Source organism: Phocoena phocoena, chromosome 11 (genome assembly GCF_963924675.1).
Source record: "Phocoena phocoena chromosome 11, mPhoPho1.1, whole genome shotgun sequence".
NCBI lineage: Eukaryota > Metazoa > Chordata > Mammalia > Artiodactyla > Phocoenidae > Phocoena > Phocoena phocoena.
The window spans coordinates 79,873,343-79,895,449 of NC_089229.1; the positions used below are offsets into that span (position 1 = coordinate 79,873,343).

The 22,107-nt window shown below is 40.8% G+C and overlaps 1 protein-coding gene across 3 annotated transcripts in view; it reads right to left on the reverse strand.

Annotated features, from left to right (window-relative positions):
* PPFIBP1 (PPFIA binding protein 1) overlaps positions 1-17,647 on the reverse strand; it is a 66,915-nt gene extending 49,268 nt beyond the window's left edge. For all 3 annotated transcript variants that reach the window (XM_065888034.1, XM_065888033.1, XM_065888032.1), the window contains exons 1-2: positions 17,584-17,647; positions 12,548-12,753 (exon numbers count right to left, since the gene is read on the reverse strand). In XM_065888034.1, coding sequence (XP_065744106.1) covers positions 12,548-12,753; positions 17,584-17,647 — 270 coding nt within the window. The remainder of the gene's footprint in view (positions 1-12,547; positions 12,754-17,583) is intronic.
* Positions 17,648-22,107: the final 4,460 nt, after the last annotated feature.

Genomic DNA, 22,107 nt, shown 5'->3' on the forward strand with positions numbered 1-22,107 from the left:
ACACCACCGGCCTCTTCCTGCCACTCAAGTCTTCAAATCACAGGACAAATCTTCCCTTCCCCTTTTTTTTTTTTTTTTTTTTTTTTGCGGTACGCGGGTCTTTCACTGTTGTGGCCTCTCCCGTTGCGGAGCACAGGCTCCGGACGCACAGGCTCAGCGGCCATGGCTCACGGGCCCAGCCGCTCCACGGCATGTGGGATCTTCCCGGACCGGGGCACGAACCCGTGTCTCCTGCATCGGCAGGCGGACTCTCAACCACTGCGCCACGAGGGAAGCCCTTCCCTTCCCCTTTGAAACCTTTCTCTTTTCCCCCAAGAGCTTAAGCACTGAGTCCACAATGACCTCCCCTTGCAGCACGGACTAGCCATGCTCATCGGTGATTTACCACATTCCGTCCTGAATTTATTAACTTCTCGTGGATTTGCTTGTTCACCTACTGTTACTCTAAGCTTCCAGGCAGAGCCTGCAAACTGGTATCATCTTGTAACCTCCACAGCATCCAGCCCAGTGCTCTACTTAGACTAGTGCTTACTCTTTTTTCTCCTCCCTTCTGCCCCCTTTTTATCAGATTTGGGCATATTTATGGATGGCACAAATGCCAAAGGAAGTACAGACTGGGAAAGGAAGTGTAGATTTTTTTCCTCGGCCATCTTGTATTGCAATATATACAAGTGATTAAGGAGACAGATTGAAAAGGCTCACAGAGTGCAGACAACATAAAAATGTCATTTTGAAATAGAGCAGTGTATGTGCTGTGTCTCTTGGTATCTCATTCAAATAGTTCCTAATCACATAATGTGTAATCCCAATAGAATTTCCTGATTCCTCATTCAAATACAACAGACATAAAAGCCAGTGGAGTCCAAAATGGTTAGATGGGGCCACCCAGAGTTCAATTGAAAAAGCAAATAAACAACCTCAGACTTCAAGAAAATACACACTGTACATGCTTACTGCCCAGAACACGACTGATGTGACAGCAATTATTTTTCCAGAATTAAGTGCTTTTATCACTCTGCCTTTCCGATTAATGTATTTTTAAAGTATAAATTCTGAGAATAACAAAAGTTATGTGTTGGGAAGGAAACAAAAACAAACAAAAATGGAGCTTCAACAAAAAAGAAAATTGCAGGATGTTTCTTCTCAAAACGTGGGTGCACTGGATGTATTTCCCATGAGGCCACAAGAGAATCTGAAACTAATTTAGTTAAGCATGCACTGTGTGGATAAAATTTTTAACATCACCTGCTTGACCACACATACCTGCACAATTATCACAGCATAATTCTATTTATGTTGTAAACTGAAGCGCCCAGAATTGAATTACAAGTATTAGGAGGAGTCTGACGGAGTGGCCGGGATGACTTCCATCCCTGGGGACTACCAGGAAAATGAAATTTATGTTAACTTCTTGAGGACAGTTTTTTGGAAAAGAGCCAGGATGTGTAACGCATGTTCTCGATCTAAGAAAGTGCTGAGACCGGCCCTGCACAGCTTTAAATTCCTCATATTGATCATGAACATTAGCAGGCATCTGCTTTTAAAACTACATAAGCAACGTTTTATAAACATCCGTTTCATTGGGTAGAAAAAAAAAGCTTTCTGCTCAGTGAAGACATAAAACAAAAATCCTCTTTCTCCTGACTGAAGGAAATTAGAGCAAGGTTAGAAGTGTTTCTAGGGCAAGTTCTAGAAGGGTTTCACGAAACCACTGCCTATGATATGGAAATAAGTTGTTTCAAAACCAGTTCTACAAAAGTATCCGTTTAAAAATACTAAAAATTGACCACAATGAGCATACTCAGGTTTCTTAACACTGTACTGATATTTACAAGCACTCATAACACTCAAGAGTAGTTTATTTTTAAACACTAAAATCACTATAGGTACATAAAGCAAAAGAGCCACTACTGGAATGGTTACATGCTTTCAAAGCACTGTGTTGACTTACTCAAGCAGGTAAAGGTCTATTCTATTCACGTTTATTTGTTTCTGCTAATTTTGTTACCTTTGCCTAAAAAATGTTAGCAAGAGGTAAATTCCATTAGGCGAATACCCTACCACCCCTATTCTTCCTCCGCCTCCTGTGCTCTACCCCCCAGACCACCCCAAGCCTCTCCAAACCGGGTATGCTCTCTCACACACCAATTCTATTCCCTCTGCATGGACTGTATTTCCTACCCTTTCCTCCTTGTTCCTCATTCCTTAAGGTCCACCTCAAATGGGGCTTGGTCTGGAAAGTCTTCCTTGAATTGCCTGTTCACTTATATGCCAGTTACAGCATCCAGATGACCCTTCACTACAGCAGGCATCACACTGAAAGGACTAGGCTAGACTTGGCTACCTATGCGTCTCTCTCTTCCAACAGACTCTGCATTCTTTGTCGGTTCCTCTTTCCATCTGACGTGCAGTGAAGGACTGCAGCTAACTGACTGCTGAATGAAGGAACAATGATAGGTGTTCAATAAACATCAGACGAATAAAAGATGAATGAATGGTTCTATCCTGGCCTTCTTTCTTCTCAGTAAGACTTTTTTTTTTTTTTTTTTTTTGCAGTACGCGGGCCTCTCTCGCTGTTGCAGACTCTCCCGTTGCGGAGCACAGGCTCCGGACGCGCAGGCTCAGCGGCCATGGCTCACTGGCCCAGCCACTCCGTGGCATGTGGGATCTTCCTGGACCGGGGCATGAACCCGTGTCCCCTGTATCGGCAGGCAGACTCTCAACCACTGGGCCACCAGGGAAGCCCTCAGTAAGACTTTTATTCACATTTCCTCTACCACCTGGTACACACACTCCTTTCCCCTCAAGCCTGTACCCCCCTCTTCCTACCACATTTAAGAGGTGACCTCAGAGCCTTTTTAATGGACAGTAATTGAGGTCCTGTTGCATGAACTCCCTCATATACTTCCTTCTTCAACGCACAACATTACGTACTGCCTCCTACGTCTTCCCTGTCTTCCTTCCTGCCAGTCTCAGGGGAACTGAGCCTTAGCTCCTTCCTAAAAGCTTACCATTCCTCTACTTTGGAACCTTGATTTCCTGGTTCCCTGAGAACTGACCTACAATTATTGCCTTTTTCCTCCTCACCATCAATTTCTTCCTCTCAATGAACTTTCGTCCATTCTCCTTTCCAACATCTACTCCAGGGCTCTGTGCCCAGCCCTGTATGCCCTCCCACTCCTCTCTGCCTGTATCTTTCACAGAAATCCATCTTTCATAGCCAGTTCCCACCTCCTCCTTATACTGTGCCATTCTCTCCTCTACTGACTCCTCTTCTGTGTCTTGTCTTGAACTTCACAATTAACTTTTCATCATATTCCACCAGGGAGGGCTTGCTAGTGATTTTACGCGAGTTGGTCACTTATTCTTCCCAACAGTACCTCAGTACGAAACTCTCTTACATTTCTTTTGATTCTCCCATGAGGCTTACAAAACCCTAAGCTCATAATTAAAAACATATTTGGTATAAACTCTCATTGAGTCAATTTAAAATCCAAAACACTGAACACCAGCCCAAATTACTTTACTCAAAATCCCAGAGATGCCTCCAGAATAACTCTTTCTAGTTCAACTCATGACACAACCCTACATTGACCATGTTCAGTCCAGCTGAAAGTTTAAGTCAAAATTGGAATCAACTGGAGGATTTCAACAACGTCAACTAACGGTGTGTGGAAGGGCGGGACTGTAGCACAACAGGGAGGGCAGGGCAGGAGATGCAGCTGGGCTGTAACAGTGATACTTTAATTTAATTAAGGCACCCATGGTGTTTGCCAGATCTTCCTGGCATAATGGAGGGAAAATGTCTACAAAGCTTGATTCCTCATAGAATTATAGAATCCTAGGGCTAGCCAGAAACCACACCCGAGAACGTGAACTGCCTGAACTCACGTGGCAGGTGCTACACGTAATATCAAGCACCATCTACTTTAGCCTTTGCCATCTAAGTAGAAGCTCTTCTTTTCATATTAACTTCCCCTTAATCATCAAATATAAATACACAATCAAGTAAAAAGATTTAATAAATGTTAACATCTTGCCTTATGTGAGTCTCTTTTTTAAAATGTTTTTTTACAGAAAATTTCAAATATATATAAAAGTAAAGACTATAATGATGAAACCCTTTGTACTCATCACCCAGTTTCAATAGTTATTAATTCATGGCAGGTGGGAGTCTTTTGTCTGTTACTTTTTATTTTTTTATTTTTTGTTTCTTGCGGTACGTGGGCCTCTCACTGTTGTGGCCTCTCCCGTTGCGAAGCACAGGCTCCGGACGCGCAGGCTCAGCGGCCATGGCTCATGGGCCCAGCCACTCCGCGGCACGTGGGATCTTCCCGGACCGGGGCACGAACCCGTGTCCCCTGCATCGGCAGGCGGACTCTCAACCACTGCGCCACCAGGGAAGCCCCTGTCTGTTATTTTTGCTGAAAGTATCATGCTGTGTTTTCCTCTGATTTTCTTAGTTCTGTTGGTTTGCATTAGCCTACACTTGGCCCTCTTTTGTCCCCAACCTTCATTTTTGGTTTGTTGTTCTTTCCTGAGTTCTGTTGTCCTGTTAAAACCCAAGATCAACATACAAGCAGTAATTTGCCACAATTAAACTTATTTATAACATAGAACTCATTTTGAATATAACATTCCCAAATCAGAATGGTGAGTAACTAAATTAAAATGGGGAAAAGAAAATCAGTCCAATTTTATACGGACAACAAATGTTAAGAAATAGTTGGACTAGTACTATCACACACACACACACACGCACACCTCCACATTCTCTCTCTCTCTCTCATTCTCTCTCTCTCTCTCTCTCTCCCTCTCCACCCAGTAAATATATATAGTTTTAAAAACTGCCATGCCGGGCTTCCCTGGTGGCGCAGTGGTTGAGGGTCCGCCTGCTGATGCAGGGGACGTGGGTTCGTGCCCCAGTCCGGGAAGATCCCACATGCCGCGGAGCGGCTGGGCCCATGAGCCATGGCCGCTGAGCCTGTGCGTCCGGAGCCTGTGCTCCGCAACGGGAGAGGCCACAGCAGTGAGAGGCCCGTGCACCGCCAAAAAAACCCACAAAACACAAAACTGCCATGCCCTTTTGATTTCACGATTCTGTTTCTTAAAATTCAGTATCAACAAAGGAAAGTTGGGCGGGGGGGGGGGGGGGGGGAGTTCCCTGGTGGCCTAATGGTTAGGATTCCGGGCTTTCACTGCCGTGGCCCGGGTTCAATCCCTGGTTGAAGAACTGAGAATCCTGCAAGCCACATGGTACAGCCAAAAGAAGAGAAAGAAAGAAAGAAAAGGGGATGTGCAGTTCACTCACGCTCCTTTAATTAAATGTTACCTTTAGCCGCCAGAAGACATATCTAATACACGGTCTTTCATGTCCTAATCACAGTGCTATATCTGTACCACCGCACGCAAACATTTATTGCCTGCTCTCCTAGGAGAGACTGCGGAAGAGGAGAGAGTGAGACAAGACTTGAATCTGTCAGCCACAAACATCACAGTCATATTTCATTTCGGCCCAACACCGCAATAAGGCATCTCATACCCTTTTGTCCTAAGAGTCAAAGAACACTACACCAATAACGTTGGAAATCAAGCCACCAGGCAGAGGCGGTGCTCTGCTGCCCTGTCCTCGCACTTCATGTGGTGTAATTAGGGTGGGGAGGCCTACCTTTGTGCTGTAAACAATCATCTCAGGGCAACACCGCTACCATTTGGGGCCAGTGGAGCATCCCCTCCAACCGGCCAGTGCACCTGTGTACTATAGTACCTCTGACTCTGGGTCCGTCTTGCAAACAGCCCACTGATTTTTCCTTCCTAAATTTCTATTGCAGTTCAGAAAAACAACGTCTTCAGGAAGCCCTCTCTTTATTCCAAAATCTCAGCATCTCTGCTCAGAAAGAAAACCAAAAGGGGACATAAACCTCACACACATTTCATCCCATCCCAAAAGCCCAAGCATGACCCTCTCCTAGAAAGACATCAGTTTATGCAATGTTGTCAGAAAGTACATCAAAGACTGAAACTAAGACTTAGCCTGAATATATTCTGTACTTTCCAAGTCAAGATTACAGATGTGGTCAAAAGTAGACTATGGCTTTGAGGTTTTGTTTTTCTGGGTTTTAATTTTCACGGTGCTTGTTTCCCAGAGACAGAAAGTATCTTCTTAACTAAACAGTGCTCTGGAGCGAGAGAAAGCACAGCAGTAGGCCAGCCTCTTGAGGTGCATTACTCCAAAAATGTAACTACATCTGAAATGCTGGGGAGGGCAGAAGACGCCAAGTGCTTTCATCGGCCAGTCTTATTAGAAATACAGTGAGAGAGCTTCCCGTGGAGCATTTGTGCCAAATTAAAATATTAATTGCCAAGATACAATGGCTATCCTGTTACACAGCCAGGGCATGCCAGCACCTCCCTCATTCGTGCATCCATAGCCAATACAGGGTGAGGTTAGACTGCTTTAGTGTCTCCTAAAGAGTTCTTTTAGACACTCTTCTTGAGGAGAGAAGATGGGCTGTACCCCCTCCTCGCCTTATTTTCACGCACATCACCAAGCTCCTGAAGCTTCTGTGGCAGGGAGGGGGTACACGATGAGGCTGCAACGTTATCCCGGTCACAGGTATACTCCAAAGTCCCCTGAGTCCCAGAAGGATGGAGAACAGAAGGTCCCGTAGAAACTAAGGCCCAGCTCCTATTCTAGGAGTGCACCATATTCATTCATTCACCCTTTATTCATATTTATTAAAATCTAGCTATGTGACAGGATGCAGAGCTAGCGAAAGAACCTCTTCTACTTTGGGAAGGGGAACTTGAGATCAAGAAAAAATGCTGTCGCTATTTTTCTTGCCACTTATTCTTTCTTAACTCACTTTCATAAAAGAATAGAGGAATCTTTTTATTCAATCCCAACAACTACTGGTAGCCTGGGATTCCACTGAAAGCGCCTCTCTCACTGTTCACACAGCACTGGCCTCTCTTGATGGAGAATTCTACTGACTTGGTCCATTTGCTTTCCTGTTTCTGTGGACCCTTTCCATGTGAGTTTTCCAGAAGCCTAAGGGGAAAACAGGTTTAACTTCAACCAGGAGGTCTCAGTGAGACGTGGCATAACTCAGATAATTGTGACCACATATGGGATACAATCTTAGGATGCACCTTGTTTGCCAAGGCTTGAAAAAACATTCCCTGGAGGCACACAGGAAAAGAGAAGCTGGCCAGAGAGCAGCAGGGATCAGGGGATGAGTGGGATGGGGATGGATTCTGTGGCTGAGGGTCAGGGACTCGGGAAGAACAGCCAGCAGCCCTGGAGAGAACATACCCCGTGTCTGAACTCTTTAAATAAATTCTGAGTATTGTTATTTTTTACAGAAACATTTAAACGAGGTACACTTAAGATTAATATTATCTTTTTCTTTAACATAGAGAAAAGATAGAAATGCATTAGAATGAGTTAACAGGTCAGGAGCCAGTCACGAACACTTCATTTCCCCCATTTTATATGCTACTTATCTCATGGCTTATGGTGCCTGACTTGCAGTTTTTACCATCAGTATTTTCATTCACTTTGTTGAAAACTGTCTTTTTGTAATTTCTGGTGATTTTGAGACTGCTTCATAATTAAAAATGCCAAATGATCAGACACTTTGGGATTTCAGGATCTGGTGAAGGTCATGAACCTCAGCTCCATCTACTGGAAAAAGCATTGTAAGAATGTTCTAGGGCAATTCATCGAGTTAGCTCGAAAGTAAACAAAAACTAGTTGTTTGGCTCAAACAGTCAGACATATTTTTCTATTTGCTCTCTTAAACTCTGAGCTGGATGAAGCACATAATTTTCCATTATTAATATTTGTGTTAACACACATTTCACAATCAAAACAGAGTATTATACCTCAGTTATTGAACAAATATGTTGTATTCAATTGATTTTTTTTTTAACCACAGGAGACAGGCTTCCAAGTCATTCCTAGAAGCCTATAGGTATAGCTACCTGATTAAAACAAATTCATTCTTGTAGATTTAATACCCTTCACTCTAACAGGCTACTAGTGTTACTATTTTCTTTTTTCTTATCCAGCTTCTGATCATATGAAACAATTGAACAGGCAGCAGAAATCAGCAGTGAAGGAATAACCTGCACCCTACAGGAAACCAGGGGATCTTCCTGGCTTGGGTAAAATAAGGGTTAGAAATTCAAATGCCCAGTTGCACTAATGAGTAGATTAGCATCAGTCAGTCAAGTACATGGACTCCCAAGTTGGCCATCATTAAACATGAATGAAATCTTAATTACGTAACTAGTATCATTAATAAATTTTTCTAAAATGTTGTGGAAGCTTCCCCATTGTCTGGGAAATATCTGTACCCTTTTATCAAAGAAGTAAACTGTAGAAATAATTTGTAACCTAACCTCCCTTGTAACTGGACTCAACTCTTTCTTTCCCTCATTGCAGACGGTCCTGTTAAACGTTTCCCTTGCTCTCTACAATCCACTCTTCAGTATTACCTTTCTGACTAACCCTCCACCAGGCTCACCGACAAACACTCAACATACATTAGCTTGTGGGATCCTCATAACCCTGTGTGGCAGAAACCATCACTCCCATTTTACAGATGAGGAAACTGAGACAAACAGCTTAAGAAAATTTCCCCAAATCCTACAAGCTTCTAAGAGTCAGAGCCAACATTTAAAGTTCAAGTCTGGGGCTTCCCTGGTGGCACAGTGGTTGAGAGTCCGCCTGCCGATGCAGGGGACACGGGTTCGTGCCCTGGTCCGGGAAGATCCCACATGCCGCTGAGCGGCTGGGCCCGTGAGCCATGGCAGCTGAGCCTGCGCGTCCGGAGCCTGTGCTCCGCAACGGGAGAGGCCACAACAGTGAGAGGCCTGCGTACCGCAAAAAAAAATAAAGTTCAAGTCTGCTGTCTCCGGAGCCAGCGTTTGTAACTGCCAATTTACGGCCCTGCCTTCTTTATCATTCACGGCTTTTTTACAACAGGATCTCCTTTATTCGTTATTTTGATGATTATCCCATGTACAATACAATTCGTAGGATTCTGTGTTCCTCCAATAAGATGCCATTAAATTTTATCAAATTATTAATTTTAAAATTTTTGATTAGAGTAAAGCACACATAAAAATTTACAATTTTGGGGCTTCCCTGGTGGTGCAGTGGTTGAGAGTCCACCTGCCGATGCAGGGGCCGCGGGTTCGTGTCCCGGTCCGGGAGGATCCCACATGCCACGAAGCGGCTGGGCCCGTGGGCCATGGCCGCTGGGCCTGCGCGTCCGCAACGGGAGGGGCCACGACAGTGAGAGGCCCGCGTACCGCAAAAAAAAAAAAAAAATTTACAAATTTAACCACGTTTACGTAGACAGTTCAGTGGCATTAAGTGCATTCACATTGTTGTGCAATCATCATCACCATCCATCTACAGAACTCTTTTCATCTTGCAGAACTGAAGCTGTGTACCCATTAAATATTAACTTCTCATTCCTCCCTACCCCAGCCCATGGCAACCACTATTCTATTTTCTGTCTCCATGAATTTATTTGACTACTCTAGGTACCTTATTATTTAAAGAAAGAAACAATCCCAGCTAAAACGTGTATAATAGATACCTCTTTTAAGATCGTAAGACACATCACAACTTCTGACATATTAAAATGGGAGAAAGCTCTACCTATCGGATCTAAAATTAAAGTCTGCTACAGGGTAAGCTCTGACTATTCATGTCACACCTATGCCTTCATTATTCCAAACGCTCATTCCCATTCTCCCCTTCTTGCTTTGGGCTTTGCCCTTTGCCATCTTTCTTCTTTTATTTTTTCATTTTCTACATGCTTGAGAAAACACATGTAATTTGGAAGGATTGGGGTCCACGTGAGGGGACAGATAGAAATCAGTTGGACAAATATAAATAAGTTTAACCCTCCAAAAACTTACCTCCCTGGGCTCACATCTAGTTTTTTATTGTCATTTTTGGATGAAAACTGAATCTTTGTAAAGGCATGTAAAGTATTTGTCATTTTGTGGCTACTTAACTTTAAAATGTCAAATATTAAGATAGAGAGCAACCCAAAACACAAATTAACAAGCCATTATGCATCCAAAGAATAAATTTAACACAATAAATAACCTCAGTTCATCCAAGTGCATATGCCATTTTATCATTCATGGAGCATCATTCATCACAAATATAATTACCGACCACCTACTAAGTGCCAAGCATTGTTCCAGGCAACACCGATACACTTTTGCTTTGTTTTAAACATAGGCAAAAATCTCTGATTCATGATGCTTCCATTCCAGTTGGAGAGAGAGAAAATACACATAAATATGGCAAATACATATTGCGTAAGAAAGTGGTGAGTTTTAGAAAAAAATAAAGCAGGGAGATATACTACGAAGAATAAATATGTGAAATTTTAGATAGGGTGGCCAGGAAAGGCCTCACTGAGAGCACAACTTTTAAAGGAGAATGCAAGAAAGCTAGCCATACAGATATCCGAGGAAAGCACGTTCCAGGCAGGGTGAACAGCCAGTGCAAAGGCCCTGAGGCCAGTTTCCCCAGCATGTTGTAGAATCAGTGAGAAATCCCATGTGCCTGAAGTGGAGTGAAAGAGGGGAAGTGCAATGAGACACTAGGTCAGAAAGCGGTGAGAAGTAAGTCCTAAAGCCCTTGCAATCCAGCAAGTGCTTTGGCTTCTCTCAGTGAGCTGTGACTATCACTGGAAGTTTCTGGAAAAGGTATGAATGACATGATTTAGGTTCAGATACCATCATCACCACTTTCAATCTTTTCCAGAAATACTGTAACAGAACAGATTGAGCACATATTAATGGAAATGTTTTGGACACAAGTGAAAAATTCAACCACAGTACTCTCAAGCTATGGCTGCCATTGGCTGCCTCGATGCTGGCTGGGAATGGGTTCCTCTACCAGCATAAGCTCCTTTCCTATTACGTGCTGAATGGTCAGGAAAACATGGAGTAAAGAAGGGGTGAGAGAGGAAGTAGAAATAGCCTAAGGAATATGCTAGGAAATGTCTGGTTTCAGAGCATGAAGCAATTCTCCAAAGAAATCAGCAAACCTGGATACTTAAATCTCTAGAGGAGAAACTTGCAGAGCAATTATAAAGTACAATAATGAGGCACTGTGTATTATAAAAAGTAAACTATCTCTAACTATCAAGCTTGCATAGCTGCACCACCACTAAAAGATGGATCGTACTGTTTGCGCCTGAAATGGGAAGGTACAATATATTGGCCGGAAAGGTAAGAAGGTCCAGCACGGGACTGGGTGGGAACACCGCTATTTGTGTCACATCACATGAAAATGCTTTAGTCGTAGGATGTACTATTAAGGTTCCCAAAGCGAACACCTTACATTTCCACCACAGACCAAAAACAGATCTTGATTCTTTCATACAATTTTCATTACCTTTTATATAAATATTGATACAATTAACTTCTAGGCTTATTCATGCATCTTCCTAAAAATTGAATATCGTTTAAATACTTACAAAATAAACACCTTTCCTACTTTCTCTTCTGAATATTTTTGTGATATTCTCTAGATTTTACGTGTTTAACACATACTAAAACCACGGTATTTACCACTATGTCCCGGGAAAGGGCAGATCTGCCGGATGCCTAGAAAGAGGCTCATTGTTCAGTGAATAAGAACACCATTTAAAGCCCAATCCACAGCTTAACTCATGCATGCACTGGAACTGAAATGACTGCCACGACCACTAGATGGCACTTGACATCAACTACTGCTACCAACCTCCCTTGTTATTAGAAGTATCTATTCACTGCACTCCTTATTTTGAATTGCTACAGGGTCCTTTTACAGTAAATTTCCCAGTACTACCAGGAAAGCATCTATTAAGTGCAACTGTTCTTTCCCTCACAGGACTATTTGGTTTTAAGCCACAGCAGGTCATTCAAGCACAATTGAAAAGCTAGTCCACTTTTATGGGTAAAATCAGGTGACCAGCTGGCATTCATGAAATGTATACTAACAGCACTTTAAAAAAAACTATTCTGGAACTTCCCTGGTGGTACAGTGGTTAAGAATCCGCCTGCCAATGCAGGTGACAGGGGTTTGAGCCCTAGTCCAGGAAGATCCCACATGCCGCAGAGCAACTGAGCCTGTGCGCCACAACTACTGAGCCTGCGCTCTAGAGCCCGCGAGCCACAGCTACTGAGCCTGCGCGCCTAGAGCCCGTGCTCCGCAACAAAAGAAGCCACCGCAAGTAGAAGCCCGCGCACCGCAACAAAGAGTAGCCCCCACTCGCCACAGCTAGAGAAAGCCCGCACCCAGTAACGAAGGCCCAACGCAGCCAAGAATAAATTATATATATATATTAAAAAAAATTATCCTTAGGGTCAAAAGGGAATCAGTATCTCTTAAGGGATAAAATCAGGGCAAACCTATTGCCCTATGACTGTTTTTTCCTGTTCTGATCAGCTATTCTATGTTCTAAATTTTGGAATAAGCTACAGAATGTTCACCGTGCGGGAACTGTAATGAGCAGACATCTACCATTTGACTCTGCAGCCACTCGATGAGCGTTTCCGCCGTGGAGTCTGGGATCTGGCACCTCAAGCCTTCCTTCTCATCCGCTTCCATCATCTCTAACAACCCGCGCAGGTCTTCCACAAGGTGCAGAGCTCGCAAGCTTCCCATGAACGGGGAGGTGGGAGACTGGCAATCAAAAATCCCATTGGAATATTCCAGGGCCTTAGAACCTAGGTTTAAAAAAAAAAAAAAAAATCATGGAGAGAGCAATTTATGTTGGATAATATAACCAAAGCTGAAGGTGGCAAGCAAGTCTAGTCACAGTAAGGAATGACCAAACAAGGAACAGGGAAAAGAGAATTCAATCACGTAAACCTCTCCAAGGCACAGTCGTTTGGTGAAATAATAAAAACCATGCAATTGATGATAAATACCAATGATCAAATATCTAACAGGGGGGCCAGCTGTGTGGAGTAGTACGAGTATGGTAGGCTTTGGGGTAAGATGCGCTGACCTCAAGGAAACAAGGGCTAAGATAAGGTAGCAGATCAGTTTGGGTGGAGCCATGTATTCCCCAAAATACAAATTTTAGAAACCATAAGCTCTAAATGCCCTGTAAATAAGTTGCACATTGAGGTGGAAATTGCATAGCATAATTTCAAAGGTAAGAGGGCCAGCTCCCAGTTAACTGATCAGAATTTAATCTCTGAAGAACTTCAATAACTTACATGTGTACATTTGTATATGCATGTGCATGTGTGTATAAACATTCCCCCCCACGATTTTGTTTGCAGCCTACTATCAAATGCTCTTGATAACATCAGCTTGAAAACGTAGTTTTACAGCCCTTTTTGTTTTCTATTACTTATTAGAGAAAACATTCTACTACTTAAATCCATACAACTGACCCACAGCCCACTCTGAAAGCACCCATATACACCTCTTCATCTCTTTGATTTTTATTTTCTGGTCTATCAGATATACATACCATCAAATATACATACTAACTTTCTACTTAAATTTCAACAGTTACGATATTTAGGCCATCACCTCACAAATCTGAAGGTCTTACGACTGATGAAACTTGTGAGCCAATGTGTAAGTTCTCTCTCCACTTGGCCAGTTCTCACAATGGGGAAAGGAATTCTCTTTCAGCTGGTTCATTCCATTGATATTCCTAATACTGGACCACAAGATTTGAACCAAACATCTACCAAATTGTGTTGATGGTGACCACTGATATGCACAGTGGTAAACGCTAATGGAGCCACATAACTGTCTCAATCAACCCCCTCAGGAAACCCTGTAAAGTTGAGATGAGAACTCAGAAAAAATAGAGGAGAGTACGTCAAGAGGAAGGAAGAACAGAAAAGCATCAAAACCCAGACAGACTATAATGTCCTATTCCAGCAGTTTTAAGTATTAGGATCATCTGATGATATCATTAAAAAACACACGAGCCCATGGTAACCCTCTGTTCTGTTCAGTCTCCATCACAAAACAAGGTGGGGAGAGGGGAGAGATATGTATTCAGAAAAATTCCCCAAATGTTTGTAGTCAGTTCTCCTCCTCTCCCTCTTACCTCAGCTGGAGAAATACTGATGGTAATTTCAAAATATAAATCCAGGTCCTACCCACAAAGCTTTGACTGACTCAGTCTGAGGTGGGAGCTGGGGAATCTGGATTTTCTTAATAACTCTAATGTTGGTCCTGAAGCCCTGCCAGGGCTGAGGAACAAATACACCAATCTAGTGGAATATGTAAAATGTAATCCCTCAACTACTGTTCCAGAAATACCACTCTCCTTGACTAGAGGTTCACTAAAAGTGTAAGGTTACACGTAACCTCTGGTAAGAGCCTAGAATCGGTTCTCGTTGTTATATTTTCTGAAACTGTGACAGAGTAAATGGTTGAATAGTCCTTCAACTATTTAAAAGCATATATCATATAAAACAGATAAACAACAAGGACCTACTGTATAGCACGGGGAACTATATTCAATATCCTGTAATAATTGTAATGAAAATGAATCTGAAAAAAGAATATATATATGTATAACTGAATCACTTTGCTGTACACCTGAAACTAACACTGCAAGTCAACTGTATTTCAATTTTTTAAAAGGAAGTTAAAACAGAAAAAAAAATTTTTAATTAAAAAAATAAAAGCATATATTTGGTTGGCCAAAAAGTTCGTTCGGGTTTTCTGTACGATGGCTCTAATAGCACTTAGTTGTCCTTAACTTCGAAACAACTTTGTTAGATTGCATGTGACAGCTGTCATATCAGCGTGCATTGAATAAAAACATCAAAATTAGTGAACTTTTGTGTAGCCATTGAAGATGGAAGGAAAAAAAGTAACATTTTCCGCATATTATGCTTTATTATTTCAAGAAAGGTAAAAACACAACTGAAACGCAAAAAAAAAGATTTGTGCAGTGTATGGAGAAGGTGCCGTGACTATTAGAAGGTGTCAAAAGTGGTTTCCGAAGTTTCGTGCTGGAGATTTCTTGCTGGACGATGCTCCACGGTCGGGCAGACCAGTTGAAGTTGACAGTGATCAAATCGAGCCATTAATTGAGAACAACCAACGTTATACCACGTGGGAGACAGCCGACATACTCAGAATATCCAAACCAAGCACTGAAAATCATTGTGAACTGCTTTGATGTTTGGGTTCCACATAAGTTAAGCAAAAAAACCCTTCTTGACCATATTTCCACATGCGATTCTCTACTTAAACATAATGGAAACGTTCCATTTTTGAAACATATTGTGACGGGCGATGAAAAGTGGATACTGTACAATAATGTGGAACAGAAGAGATCGTGGGGCAAGCGAAATGAACCAGCACCAACCAACACCAAAGGCCGGTCTTCAACCAAAGAAGGTGATATTGTGTATACGGTGGGATTGGAAGGGAGGCCTCTATTATGAGCTCCTTCTGGAAAACCAAACGATTAATTCCAGCAAGTACTGCTCCCAATCAGACCAACTGAAAGCAGCACTCGACGAAAAGCATCCGGAATTAGTCAACAGAAAACGCATGAGCTTCCATCAGGATAACGCAAGACCGCATGTTTCTTTGACGACCAGGCAAAAACTGTTACAGCTTGGCTGGGAAGTTCTGATTCATCTGCCGTATTCACCAGACATTGCATCTTCAGATTTCCATTTATTTTGATCTTTACAAAATTCTCTTAACGGAAAAAATTTCAATTCCCTGGCAGACTGTAAAAGGCACCTGGAACCGTTCTTTGCTCAAAAAAATTAAAAGTTTTGTGAAGACGGAATTATGGAGTTGCCTGAAAAATGGCAGAAGGTAGTGGAACAGAAGGGTGAATATGCTGTCCAATAAAGTTCTTGGTGAAAATGAAAAATGTGTCTTTTATTTTTACTTAAAAACTGAAGGAACATTTTGGCCAACCCAATATTATGCCCTGAGCAAGAATACACTTTTCTAGGTTAAACATAACCAGTTCCTTAGTTTGTTAAACTCTTCACCTTCACGCTTACCTTCTCTAGGTAAGTTTTCGTTTGCCAATGACACTTTGAAAATAATATTCTAAGAATCGAATACAGTACTCAAGGTGTGGTCTAATCTACAAAAGAGGTCCAATTGAAGTTGGGTCTCCAGGACACAGAAGTATAACAAAGGAGGTCAGACCCCACATGACACTCCCCTGACGAGAAGAACCTTCTGAAGAGGAAAATACCTTTGATTTCTTCAAACCACCGAAGCAGAGTAGAGTCCAATTTGTGACCAGAAAAGCGAAGGAGCTGGGGCCATGACAACTATATCCTGACGCTGGTAGCCGGTAGAGACCAACTGTACCCTGACCCCGACCACCAGGTGTGTGCAAGACAAGCCCACCCGAAGCCCATTCAGACATCTCCTCGTTGTAATTGGTTCCTAAACACATGAAAGTCCTCCTCCTGAGACAAAACACAAAATATGACATGAGACCTTAGGTAGCCACCACTCCTGGGGGACTGCGAGGGAGTGAAAAGGGCTCATCCACTAGTCAGTCCCCTCAGTTATGTTGAGAAAACAAGGAGATGATAGTCGACTGCTTTTGCTCAGCTTCTATAATAGAGAATTGCTGAAGATTTTTTAAAAAGAAGATGATCAGATTGGCATTTTGGAAAAAAGATTTTGGTGGTCTGGAAAAGGATGGACTAGAGCAGGAAAGCAAGAGTGTCAGGGACATCAAGTGAGAGGGTTATTTAGATAAAGCAAGACAATGGTAGCACAGACAAGACAGATTTTAGAGAGGAGGGAATGGGAGAATCTGGTAGGAGGTAGAATTGATAGAATTTGATTAACTAAGTGGGGGAACATGTGGGAAGTGTCTAGCATGACTTAAACTTCTGTTTTAGGAAACTGTACGATGGAGGACTATGAAATTAGCCAAGACAAAGACAACTAGAGCGGCTTCTGAGGAAAGATAATGAGCTCAATGGGTTTTTTTGTTGTTGTTTGTTTTAATTTTTTATTGGAGTATAGTTGATTTACAATGTTGGGTTAGTTTCAGGTGTACGGCAAAGCGAATCAGTTATACATATACACATAATGAGCTTAATGTTTTAAATGATGACACTGATGTGTCTACAGGACATTTCAGGGGAGTACCTGGTTGGCTGGTAGAGATAGGGACCTGAAGAATATCAAAGAATTGGAAAAATAAATAGATGTGAGAGTCATTGGTGGAAAAGTGAATGTGGAATTCAAGGGAAAAGATCAAAACACTCCTGGATACTGGGTAGAGCAGTATCCCTCCAAGTGCAGTCCACAGATTATCTGGACGAGAATCACCTTTATCCTGGATTAGAAGCCCAGGATGGTACTAGAATTTTTGACATTTTAAAATAAAATTTAAGAATAATTCTGGCAAAAATTGGAGAAGAGGGACAAAGATGAAACCATGGGGAACCTAAAGGCATTGGAGAGAGACAATAAATGAAAATATGAAAGTGGAGAGGTAATAAAAGAGTTGTAATAAAAAAGTCAAGAGAGCAAGGTAAACGTCATGATTGCGTCTTTTAGAGGATGCAGATTACCTGCTATAATACCGTCCATCTGCTCCAACGCCGCAGCCAACATGTCACTTGCATCACTCATCATTCTGCTATTTGCCAAGGGCAAATTCCAACCTAGAGCTCAAAAAATAATGATGTTATCATTACATCCTTAAATGACACATGCTTCCTGGCAGGTTTGATAATTCAACATCAAATTATAACTCCACCTAGCAGTCAAATACAGAGAATTTGTGAAGTATTAGAGCTGAATTAAACGAATCATTTAACAAACTATGACCATTCATCTGCCTACTGTACTGCAGGACCACATGCTATAACTGATCAGTTAATAAAATAAGTACAATACAGTTCTTGCACCCACGGTGTTTAAACTCCAGTAGGATGGTTTCCGCGCTGTACTCTGTAGAGCTCTGGGTCTCTGTGAGGTCATCAGAGGTGGCTGTGGAACTCTGCTCAGGGCCATGAGGGATGCTACATAGATAAGACTTGTTCTTTCTGCACCAGCCCCACCTAATCTCTGCTCTCTCAATTTTGCCTTTAATTTTTATTTTTTTCCCGCAATAGGGAATTACTGTAAGATCTGTCTAAGAAAATGGTTCAGGAACATATATAATAAGCACATACACATCTACTGGTATTTTGCAACATAACAATAGCTATCATGTACTGAGTGCCTACAGTGGTTCCGACACATTAATATAAATTATCCACAATTCTTTATCATGAGAGGAACGCTATAAAATGCATAAATTCCTCTTCATTTTATAAATTAGATCAAAGATGTTTGTTATACTTACAGCAAGTAAGTATAACAAAAACCAGTTTACAAAAACCAGTTTTTAAACTAGGTCTGTCTGATTTCCACTATAATATTAAATTTTTGTTTCTCTGATCCTATCTCACAGATAGGTTTAGGCTGAAATTGTGTCACAATCTACTCACTCTTTTACCAGTTTAAAAATAAAATGAAATTATCCTTGCAAAAAATTGGGTCATTAACAGGAAAAAGGTAAATTATGTGATTTTCAATATTAATTAATACATTTCAGTTACCAGCTAACCACCCACATAGATTCTCCCAACAGGCCTAAGTAAGGCTCTAGCTACTTTGTAGATACTGTGGTGTAGCAAACACCTGGGAAATAAAGGATATGTTGCTTAAAAGAAACCTTTGCCCTCTGTTTCCAAGTAACCAGGTCTTACCATTTTATTTTTGCAAACATATTTACAGTTCTGATAAACAGCTGCTTAGATCAGTTCTCTACTGTGCATTCACTCTAATAAAATGCCATCTAATCATTGTGAAACCTTACTTTGATTTTATAGTATTCACAGATTTCATCTCAGAATTTCCCAGAACTTTACTCCCTTCAGAAGGTATAAAATATCACTACCATTTTATGTAGAAATACTACAGCATAAAAATACCCAAGGCACGCATTTACAGTCACCCAGAAATCAGGGGGTTAATAAGCTGGGTTATGAACCTAGGAGTTCTCAAAAATCTACTTGCACGTTTAGCTAGTGCACAGTCCAGAGAGGTGGGGCACAAATTTAATGATCACGCTTCAGGGTGGAAACCATGAAAATTGAGAACACAAAGGATTAAGCCAAAGAGTGTATGGTCCTTGAATTTTATATCATTAAGTGGCTTACATTCCCTTTCATTTTAAAAGATGAACTTCAAAGAGCTCTAGATAGTATCTAGATAGATACTATATATATATATATAAAAGAGAGACAGACACATGCCAGGCTCAGCTATAAACATGGGGAATGCTGATAAAATAAAATAATGCTCACTTTAGAAAAGCTCTCATCACCTCACTAACTTAGAAAAACAAATATTCGTCTTTGTTGGCAACTATAATTTGTGTAGAGCAGGAACACTTTTCCAAGAAAGACAGGTAATTATCTATTTCTTCTCTATTCTGTTAAATGTACCTTTCAAATTCTATGACGTGGAGATATGAGAACTTAGGCCATGCTTTTCAAAATGGTGGTGAAGAACCAATTTTTAAAAAAATTTCCAGTTTGTTAGAGACCAAGTCTTTGTTTAATATAATAAAATACGACAACAACATTAAAGTGTTATAAAAGTTTATAAATGCTTACTCTCAATCTCTATGCTTATCACATAGCAGCCTACATGTAACAGTAAGGACAAGACACACAGTAAACACAATTAATAAATATGTATGTAATATGGCAAAGGTGGTAGGTGCTAAAGGAGAAAAATCGAGCAGTTATCCTCAGGAGATCAGAGGGTCAGGAATTTGGAGAGGTTTGCAAATTAAACAGGGTGGTCAGGAAGAATGACAGATTCAAAGACTTCTTTAATCAATTAAAATTAGTTAAATATACGTGGTAGTTCAGTGGTATTCCAAGTGTAGAATTCTTACAAATTGATTAAAAAAATGGGAGAGGTGAAGTCACGAACAGACATATAACAGAAGAGGAAACACTCTCAGCCAACAAAAATATGAAGAGATGTTTAATGTTATTAATAGTCAAGAAATTTAAGATAACTATGTGATACCATTTTACACCCAGTCAGCTGGCAAAAAGATTGGAGAGCACCAAGTACTGTAAAAGGAGGTGAATCCACAGAATCTCTTACAGAATGGTAATGGGAATGTAAAATGGGCTAAAATTAAACATTTACATTCATTTTCAATCTAGCAATATTTACCCCAAGGTATATAACCATGAGCAATACACAAATGTTCACAGTAGGACTTGTCACAAGGACAAAAACGTGAAAACAACCCAAATGTCCATCAGTGTGAGAGGAGATGAATAAACTGGTATATTTACACAATGTAACTGCATACAGTTTTCAAAATAAACTAAAACAATGCACGTGTAGTTTGGACAAATCTATGCAATATAAAGGCAAATAAAAAAGTAAGTCTCTGGTTAATTCAGCAAGACTTTTTATAAAGTTAAAAACAATTAAATACAAATATATAAATACACACACATATATTAGCAATACATATAGATTCAATATAACTATACAAAAAGAAAAGAGGGAATGATAATACACAATTCAGGATGATGGCTGCCTTAAGCCAGGGACGTAGAGGGACAGAATGGGAAAAAGGGTTGCAAAGTTAAATGAAGGTTACTGTCAAGTTTTTGAATTAGGGATGGACTCAAAAGTTATTATTACACTATTAAAAATGACAAAAATGGGAATTCCAGTTCCGATAATAGTGGAATAGATTGTATTGGACTTACTGTCCCACAGATAGCAATACAAAACACTGGATGACATATAAAACAATTTTAAAGAAATTGGAGAGTGAGCAAAAGCAGGTAGAAACTATGAGGAATTCAGCTCTTGAGTAAAGGGAACCATAATGAGTGATATTCACATTTATACATCTTTTCACTTGTGGGCACTCCCCCGTCCACATGATGCAGAGTGGTTAGGGCTTATGAAAAAAATCACAGTCTTAATGGCTCGGTGGATAAAAGGGGGTAAAGTTCTTACCTTATGCACAAAGGTGTTTAATACTAATTCATAGCAGGCTGTGATAAGAATATATAATATAATCCATTAAAACTATCAAATAAAAAGACAAAGTAAAAAGCCAATTGAGTTGATGAAATAGACTACTAATAAAATCCTCATTTAATCCAAAAGAAGGCAGTAAAGGTGGAACAATGAAGAGACGGGAGAAAAAGAAATCAAATGGCAAATGGTAGATAAACTCAATCATATAATTTATCATTACATTAAATATAAATGGAATAAACATTAATAAAAGCCAGAGATTGTCAGACTGGTTAAATCCAAAGACACAGTAAGCCTGGGAAAGGAGGAGTGGCTATATTAATATAAGAAAAATGACTTCCAATCAAGAAGTATTACTAGAAAGAAAGAGGGGTATTTTATAATGATAAGAGTCAATTCATCAGGAACTCCTAACAATCACAAATGTTTTTACAACTAATAACAGAGCTTCAAATGACATGAGGCAAAATCTGACACAATTAAGGGAGAATTACACAAATTCTGTCCATTTATATTTAACGTAATTGTTGATATGGTTGGATTTAAGTCTACTGCCCTGCCATTGTTTTCCTGTTTGTCCCATCTTTCATTTGTCCCTCCTTTTCAACCTTCTTTTAGGATGACAGACAAGGCAGGAAAAAATTCAGGAAATAATACAGATATTAGCAACACTATCAACTGTCTTGACCTAATTGAATTCATAGAACAAAACATCCAAATGCAGGGACTTCCCCAGTGGTCCAGTGGTTAAGAATCCGCCTTCCAATGCGGGGGACGTGGGTTCGATCCCTGGTTGGGGAACTAAGATTCCACATGCCGCAGGGCAACTAAGCCCACGCTCTAGAGCCTGCAAGCCACAACTAGAGAGAAGCCCGCGCGCTGCAACTAAAACCCAACGCAGCTAAACAAATAAACAAATATTTTTTAAAAATCCAAATGCAGAACATACATTCTTTTCAATCCACTTGTTATATTCACCAGGACAGGCCATGCATGTATACAAGGCCACAAAATAAGTC